Source organism: Sinocyclocheilus anshuiensis, unplaced genomic scaffold, assembly GCF_001515605.1.
Source record: "Sinocyclocheilus anshuiensis isolate Anshui unplaced genomic scaffold, SAMN03320099.WGS_v1.1 scaffold2168, whole genome shotgun sequence".
In the NCBI taxonomy this organism is placed as follows: domain Eukaryota; kingdom Metazoa; phylum Chordata; class Actinopteri; order Cypriniformes; family Cyprinidae; genus Sinocyclocheilus; species Sinocyclocheilus anshuiensis.
Window position 1 is genome coordinate 49,624 of NW_015546037.1, and position 8,955 is coordinate 58,578.

At 35.5% G+C, this 8,955-nt stretch overlaps 1 protein-coding gene across 1 annotated transcript in view; it reads left to right on the top strand.

Annotated features, from left to right (window-relative positions):
• The window catches only part of LOC107698852 (roundabout, axon guidance receptor, homolog 2 (Drosophila)), a gene marked incomplete at its 5' end in the record, with an annotated part of 76,473 nt that overhangs the window by 38,412 nt on the left and 29,106 nt on the right, over nt 1-8,955 (top strand). The window contains 4 exons of the mRNA XM_016499981.1: nt 678-849; nt 2,563-2,745; nt 4,062-4,088; nt 7,979-8,021. Coding sequence (XP_016355467.1) covers nt 678-849; nt 2,563-2,745; nt 4,062-4,088; nt 7,979-8,021 — 425 coding nt within the window. The remainder of the gene's footprint in view (nt 1-677; nt 850-2,562; nt 2,746-4,061; nt 4,089-7,978; nt 8,022-8,955) is intronic.

Consider the following 8,955-nt stretch of genomic DNA (forward strand, 5'->3'; position numbering starts at 1 on the left):
GTATATGAACAAAAGTGCAATAATATTTGGTTTGAAAACACTTTAAACGAATAAGGTGCTTTTTTAAAGCAGTATTCCATTCACATAGTAGCAGTTAAAATATTTCTTGTAAATCTCAACTTATAACATTAATGTAATCAAATTAAATATAAAACCAAAGCTATTTGCCACTGCCAGGGCATTAACGTTATTATATTATATTATATCTTCATGGAACATGATCTTTACTTAATATCCTAATGATTTTTGGCATAAAAGAAAAATCAATCATTTTGACCCATACAATGTATTGTTGGCTATTGCTACAAATATACCTGTGCTACTTATGACTGCTTTTGTGGTCCAGGGTCACATTTGAGGATGTTTTAAGGGTCTAAACTCAATAAATAATATGTGTACAATAAGTCGTTTTGGATAGAAGCACACACTAGATGACTGTTTACGTTTTTTACTTTTGTTCAAAATGGCCCTCATTTATGAAACACAAGCAGAACTAATTTCTCTATAAATTGTCTGTAAATCCCTTCATGCATAAATAGCTGTACTGAATTGAATGCAACAATTTGCATAAAAATGGCTTTACGAGTGGTTCACACAAAAATCGTTTTCGTTAATGAGGCCCAATCATTAAAAATGACTTTTTACAGACAATTTGCTATTTTCTCTCTCTCTCTCAGATCTGGTGTTTAGGGAACGAGAGCCGTTTCCATGTAAATAAGACAGTGGACGCAGCCATCCGCTCAGTGGTGGTGGGGGGTCTCCAGGCGGGGGTCCAGTACCGGGTGGAGGTGGCCGCCAGCACCAGCGCTGGGGTGGGGGTGAAGAGCGAACCACAAACCATCATTATTGGTACGGGACATCTTTTGGTTTCGATAACCTTTACTGTCACACTGCATCTGCCTTTTATCTGTGATGGGCAGAAATATCTTAAATCGAGGTCACCAGAATCAAAATTAAATCTCACGGTCAGGGCCGCAGATTTTTTTCCAGGTCTTTGGGTGTTTACAGTGTGAGTTATGTGAGTTGTAGCAGGTTGTGACTGGTTTGACCCATAAGTGATGATTTGGCCAGTGACATGCCCTTATTCCAAAATGTCAAGCTCACTATCCATCTTCACGCACAGCCAGGGGCTGATAGATTATTTATCAAGATTGCAGTTAGTGTGCATGTGTGTGTCCTACCAGCTTTTGAAGTAAAAAACGCTGATTTAGCTACAAGACAACATAAAAAATCAAAATGATTATTTTTTTGGCTCTAGTAAATATCCCTAGGTTATTGTAAATAGTTCATGTGCTCATCACTTCAAAAGGGAAAAAAGTTAACATTTTATCAACTTTCTCTGCCTTTGAACTTATATATTTTTTTTTTTTTTTTGCTGAGGGGGGACATGTGGGCAGGGTTAAGTAATATTAACCAATGATCTTTATAGTCTAACATGATTCCATCCAATCAAATCCAAAAAGATAATAATAGGTACTGTAAATACTGTTTTGTGTTTTTATACAGCATTTTGTGTTATTTAGTTAGTATATTTTTGCTGAGGTGGGACATGTGGGCGGAGTTATGATTCCATCCAATCCAATTTGAAAGGATGAAAAACAAGTCTCACCTTTCATTATTTGTGCCAAATATTGAAATAATGTCACATTAAGGAAATTAAATGTGCTGTAAATGCGGTTTTGTGTTATTTATGCAACATTTTGTGTTCTTTATTTCAGTTTCTTATTTTATATTTTTGCTGAGGTGGGACATGTGGGCTATATTAAGTAGTATTAACCAAGTCTCATCTGACATTATTACTGATGAATATTGAATTCATATCACGTTAAGGAAATTAAATGTACTGTAAATACAGTTTTGTGTTATTTATACACATTTTGTGTTATTTGGTTTAATTTTTTGTTATATATTTTTTGCTGAGGTGGGAATATGGGCGGGGTTAAGTAATATTAACCAATAATATAAGTCTAACATGATTCCATCCAATCAAATCCTAAACGATAATAAAAGTCATAAATAAATGTGTCTCATCTTACATTATTACTGATGAATATTGAAATAATATCACATTAAGGAAAGTAAATGTGCAGTAAATACTGTTTTGTGTTATTTATACAACATTTTGTGTTAGTTATTTTATTTTTTTATTTTATGTTTTTGCTGAGGTGGGACATATGGGCAGGGTTAAGTAATATTAACCAATACTATTTATAGTCTAACATGATTCAATCCATTCAAATCTTAAAAGATAATAAAATCTCACATTATTTCTGATGAATGTTGAAATAATATCACATTAAGGAAATTAAATGTGCTATAAAAGCTGTTCCGTGTTATTTTGTGTTTTCGTTTTTTTCTGTTCTGTTCACTGAAGTAACGCTAACGATCAAGGTGATGTGCTTTTAACGCTCTAGTTGAGTTGATTAAATTCTGCTCTGATGTTCACTGGAGCACAAGTGTTTTTCTCGTGCTATTAAACTAATTTAGAAACTCACCCACAATTTTCAGTTTACCAAATAGCGGTTTTCTCTTGCGTGTGTGTGTGTGTGTGTGTCCATGTAGGTAAAGACTTCCGGGATGTGATCATGAGCAGGAACAACAGCATCACAGAGCAGATCACGGACGTGGTGAAGCAGCCGGCCTTCATCGCGGGCATCGGAGGGGCCTGCTGGGTTATTCTGATGGGCTTCAGCATCTGGCTCTACTGGAGGAGAAAGAAGAGAAAGGGTCTCAGCAATTACGCAGGTAGAGACCAGATCCGCTTGAGCTACACACAGTGGCGATTGTTTTCAGATGGCACGGGAAGCACAACTTCCCCTAAATGCGTGTTTAGTATAAATAATACAAATATTGTTAGTATTTTAGCAAATTAAACCATGACCCTTAGAGCCCGTGCTTTACTGGGCTATTTATTTTAATAAAGCAACGAGTGATGTTCATTGGATAAGAGGCTCTAAAGTACCGTTTTGTGTCCTTATTTGTATTTTTAAAGCTTTTGAATGGGACATATTCGGCTTTCAATCAATGTGTTTTTGTCCCAGCTTTCGCTATATGATGATTTGTTCAAGCTCGTAAATGGACAGGACTTTGCTGCAAATGGCCAATAATTGAAAAATGAACCCTTGTGCTGTGTTGAAAATTCTTTATCTAATTTAGTGTGCTCACCTTTTAAAAATTGCTTGTAATTCTCATGTTATGCTATATTATCACCAAAGCTTGGATTCAGTCTTTAATAACAGCATGTTTTCTTTCAGTTAGGACAGGTTTTGTATTTCTTTTTGGAACTGACTGCTTGTAGGCTTCATTGATCTAAGCTTATACACCTCAGTTTTTAAGTAAAAAAAAAAAAAAAGCATTATTTGTGAATAATTTTGGCAATATTCACTCAAAATCGCAGGCGTATAAGCTCATATCAATGAGGCTTATGATCAAAACCTGTGGTAATTGAAAGAAAACAAGTTGCTAAAATGATTGAATCCAATATTTGGTAATGATATAGCATAATGGGAAATTTATATGCAGTTTTTTGGAGGCCAGTAATTTTTGATCAGGAACTCCACAAGTGTAACAATATCAAAAAAAAGAAAAGAAAAGAATTGTTGGGAGGTCGTTCCTTGTGTGAGCAAAGTCAGTAGTCCAATGTGATAAGAAACTATTATTTTTTTTATTTTATAAATGCTTTCACTCTTTAGTAGTACTTAGAAGCAACATTGCAGATATTTAAAAAAAAATTATAATAAAGTACACCTTTTGCCATTGATAAGTGATATCTGTGCATCCCTACTATTTAAAAGCACCAGCCGCCACTGAAAAACACACTCTTTTGTTTTGTTTTTGTTTGTTTTTTACACTTTATTTTAATTGTGTTTGTGTGTCTCATTCCTTTGGCTGCTGTCTTGCTGTCTTGACTCTGATGGCATAACGCAAACCTTGCTCAAACACATTCCAGTATGCATGCGAATAATCATGCACATGCACAGAAACACAGAAACCTTCCAAAGCCCGACTGAGCAGTGCAGGCTTTTTAACACACACTCTTCTCTGTCTTCTTGTTTTTGCAGTTCAGTCGTTCACCTTCACCCCTGCAGGTACTGTTCATTTGTCCCATCTTTTCGAAACCCCCATCTCTTCTTCCTGCATTTATCTTACTTTCCTTTACACAATCAAGCATCCCTTCCCATGATTCAACCTCACAGGTCTTCAGATGATGCCCACCTGACTTTGTCAGCACAGTACAGGGAGTAAATTTGGCTCTAAGGGTCTCAAACACAAATTATGGACAGATCTAGACGGTCTAAAATGGTTATTTACAGATACAGGATAACATTCAAGGTCAAACTAAAGTGCAAGTAGCGAACATTGATTTGTTGACTGCGAATAAACACCATTTTTACATGTCTTTATGAATGCTAACAGAGTCCGGTGGAAGATCTGTGGGCTGCAATATCCTGCAGTTCTCTATTTGTGTTTCTTTGTCCTTTTCTTCAGGTCATTTTTTCAGTGGTGGTCACCTGTGCTGATCTTTTTTGTGTGGTTTTTCCATCTCATCTTTATCTTTCTTTTATTCTCCTGTTCTCTCTTTTTGTTTGTGTGAATTGTTTTTGTTCTCTACCTGAGTTCTCCGCTCTTTGGTTCATTCTTGTCTTTGTTATTAACCGCTTGAACAAACTTACATGTGAGAATCGATTGTTCCCTCCATACGAGGTTGTCGACATGTTTTCTGAAGATTTTCTTGTTTCCCTCCTGTGATAAACACTTCTAAATGTTCTGTTTTAACCAGTATAGAAATTATAGACACAGATCTGGGTTTTAAAAAATTGGATTTGATCTGAATTGAATACTACCTTACTGAATACTATTTAGTACACACTGCATACTGTTTGTAATTATTTATATTCTGTTATAGTCTTTCTAAAAAATTGTTCACTTTTATTTGTATATTTTCAGTTTGCATTTTAATTTGTTGATTTTTTTAGTAATTTTATCTGCTTCTGTCATTTTTATTATCTTTTTTTTTCTTTTTTTTTTTTTTTTTTTTTTGTTTTAACTTTTATTTAGCAAGAATCTGTTAAATGGATAAAAAGTGATAGTAAAGACTTATATTGTTAGAAAAGATTTCTATTTTGAATAAATGCTGTTTTTTTTTCTTATTTTGGGTTAATTAATGATAATATGCCTGGACAGTATGCATTTCAAATATTAGTAGTATGCTAAGTTATATGTGACCCTGGACCACAAAACCATTCGCACAGGTATATTTGTAGCAATAGCCAACAATACATTGTATGGGTCAAAATTATTGATTGATTTTTTTATGCCAAAAATCATTAGGATATTAAGTAAAGATCATGTTCCATGAAGATATTGTGTTAATTTCCTACCGTAAATATATCAAAACTTAATTTTTGATTAGTAATATGCATTGCTAAGGACTTCATTTGGACAACTTTAAAGGCGATTTTCTCAATATTTTGATTTTTTTGCACCCTCAGATTCCAGATTTTCAAATAGTTGTATCTCAGTCAAATATTGTCATATCCTAACAAACCATACATCAATGGAAAGCTTATTTATTTATGTATAAATCTCAATTTAAAAAAATTGACCCTTATGACTGGTTTTGTGGTCCAGGGTCACATATATGATCATAAATAAATAATAATACAAAAATAAATAAAACAATTTATATTTATATGTTGTTAGGATATATATTAGTGTATTATATTATCTTAAACAAACTAAAACATTTTTATTATATTTAATTAATTTTTTGGACAATGTTGTCTTAACATTTGGCATCAATTTGTAAGCAAAAAAGAGACTGTTGATATTAGATGATTGGATGCATTGCATTGAGGGATATTGTACCTAGTGAAGCTTGCATTGTTGTACCTTTTAGTAAATATAGTATTCATACTTTATACTGTAGAAAATCGAAAGAATAGTATACCATTCCAAACACAGTCCATCAAATATCATCCCATTCTGAAATACGGTCACGCTGCCATTGATTTTCCACTTTATGTTCACAATGTCAGAGAAATGTTTGTAATTCAATGGTTGGTTTGTCCGCAAGTTACATGATATATAGGAGATTCACAGGCCTACCAGAGGTTAACCAGTGATGACCTGATCCAGTCACACGATCGGCCACAATCACACTGTGAATTGATAACACAAAAAAGCAACAAAAAAAAATCACTCAGCAAGCCCAGGTTCCCTCCATGTCTCTCGGGGATTGTGTGCGGATTGAGGTGTGCTTTTATCTTGTAGGAGGGTTTCGCTCCAAACTTCATTACCGATGAAATCAGTCTCCCTGCTGCAAAAGCGGACACCGCCGCACTCCACTTTTCCCCAAGATAAGAGCGTACCAGTCAGCTGTCTGAGTCTTATGACCTCGATATCCCTCGACTTCATTTTAATGCACTCCAGTGGTCTCTCGTCACCACTGCTTGAGTGGGCTTCAAGGTTGCCGGCTCCCAGGGGCCCACATCTTTCTTGGTTTCTTGGTCCCATGTGCCGAGCAGATAAGTGTGGCGTTCAGACGCATTACCGGCATGCCAGACCCCATATGCTTGACGCTCGCGAAGGCAGCGGCCCATGCTAGCAAGGGCAGCTTCTTGCGCCGAGTGAAATTCGTTGGTTTATTCTTGTTTCCTGGAGCCAAATTGTCTTCGTCTCATTATCAAGGTTCACTGCAAATCATGCGAACGTTTCAGGGCTTACAGAACAAAGAAAGACAGCCGATTCCGCAACATTTTTTTTTTTATATATGTTTAATCGGCAGTTGGGTGTAAGAGGTAAAAGCGAATACACCTGTTCACACAAACACCCACTTTCCTCCTTTAAACCTGTCATCGCCGCGAGGCTAAATCAAGTTGTGCTTGGACGGGAAGGAAGGATTTGATGGAATTTTTATACGGGCGATTTTGTCGTGCCGCAGTAAATGCTTATTAAAGAGGAGTAATCAGTTTTCATATTGGAGAGAGTGCTTATCTGGAGCTCAGCCTAAAGCCGAGACCAGCGACAGTCTACGGGCCACATCAAAGCGCCAGCAATGTGTCCTATTGTAGATAGGCACTTAACAGACCCGCACACACACATAGCGCCACATAAAACGAGTCCCTTGGGGAGAGAAAATACCTTCAGTGTTTGTTCTCAATTTACTGAAATGCCAGATTCTGGAATTAGCAGCGAATGCAAATAAACCCAACAAACAGCGGGCCCAGGGTAATGTTTGGACTGTCTGTTTGACAGAAGAGGTGATGGATTGTTAACAGTGGAGAGAAAATGTCACTGATCTAATTCAGATTCTCTGCAGGGTGTGTAAACGACCAGGAGTCACTCTGGATTAGTTTATGTGATGTTTGTTAAATAAGTGTGCATGCTTGAACATTTCTTTATTCATTTACTCACCTTCATGTCATTCCAAATCTGTATGCATTTTTTTATTCTGTGGAACACAAAAGAAGATTTAAAAAGAAATGCATCAGTGGTTTTTCATACAAAAAGGCCAATGGGGTTCAGTATAGTTTTAAACCCCGTTGACATTCACTAAATGGACAAAAGTGTTTTCAAATACACGCCTGATTTAGTCTCCTTTTCATCAGTAATCCATCTTTCTGTTTGCACACTTTTTGTGTAAATCACTTTCTTTTGGCAAGAATATTGAGGCAAAACCCAGAGAAAATAGGAAGTTATGGAGATGAAATGACAAAGATGCTTTAATTTCATAAATTCATTCTGCATGTTTATTTACAGCGTGCTCTAAACAATTCAGTCACTCGTGAAAGATTACTATGACACATACTGTATATATGGAGACTTCTTCATTTCTTAATCAGTTCCAGCTGTTTAATTTGGAATCGTGTTAAAAAATGTGAATTATGATGGAAATGATGCTTAAGAGAGTGATTTTGCTATGATGACTCAATCTCTTTTTCTCTCTCTTTGTTTTCTATCCTCTTTCTGACCCCAGTGACGTTCCAGCGTGTTGATGGAGGCTTGATGAGCAACGGGAGGTAAGATTCCTGTCATCCGCTCTCTCGTTCCCCTTGTTTTTCCTCAGCATGCCACAAAACAGTGCTAGTTATTATCTTTGTGCCAATCACCTGCCTTTAACCTTCAAAGACCAGCCCCTCAATTCCAAACCTCATTCATATTCTGTCCATCATCCCCTGGAAGGTCATCAAAACCATTATCCTCTACAAGGCAGTCGTCTACCAGCGCGTACTCTGCTTTTAAGGGTTCGTGCCATCGCTGCACTGTTAGAAATTCATCTTAAGAGACGCTGAGGATGGGAGTTATTGAAAGGTTGTTCCTATAGGTTTCTGTGAGGGTTCTTGCGACACACAACCGATTCTTATGGGTCAACAGCTTGATTAACCTTCTAAAAGTCACAGTAGAGTCCATCAATGCGGAACAATTCTTTGCATAACCATTAAAACAAGGTTCTTTCGAATATAAATAAATAATTCAACCAGACGTATTGTTGATTCGCACCACTTTGTGGGTGTTCAGTGACCCCAGTGGGATCTGTATCAGTGATGAAGACAATATTTTATATTTTATAATATATCATTTGGTTATTTTTTAATATAAATTCTAATATACTATAATTAATAATAATAAATATATAATATGTTGATTTAATTAAATAATTTAGATAACTGAAAAAATATAAATAAATAATTCAACCAGACGTATTGTTGATTCGCACCACTTTGTGGGTGTTCAGTGATCCCAGTGGGATCTGTATCAGTGATGAAGACAATATATTATATTTTATAATGTATCATTTGGTTATTTTTTAATATAAATTCTAATATACTATAATTAATAATAATAAATATATAATATGTTGATTTAATTAAATAATTTAGATAACTGAAATTAAGTGTATTATATGACATTAAAATAGATGATATACTTGGATTTTTGTATAAATTATAACAT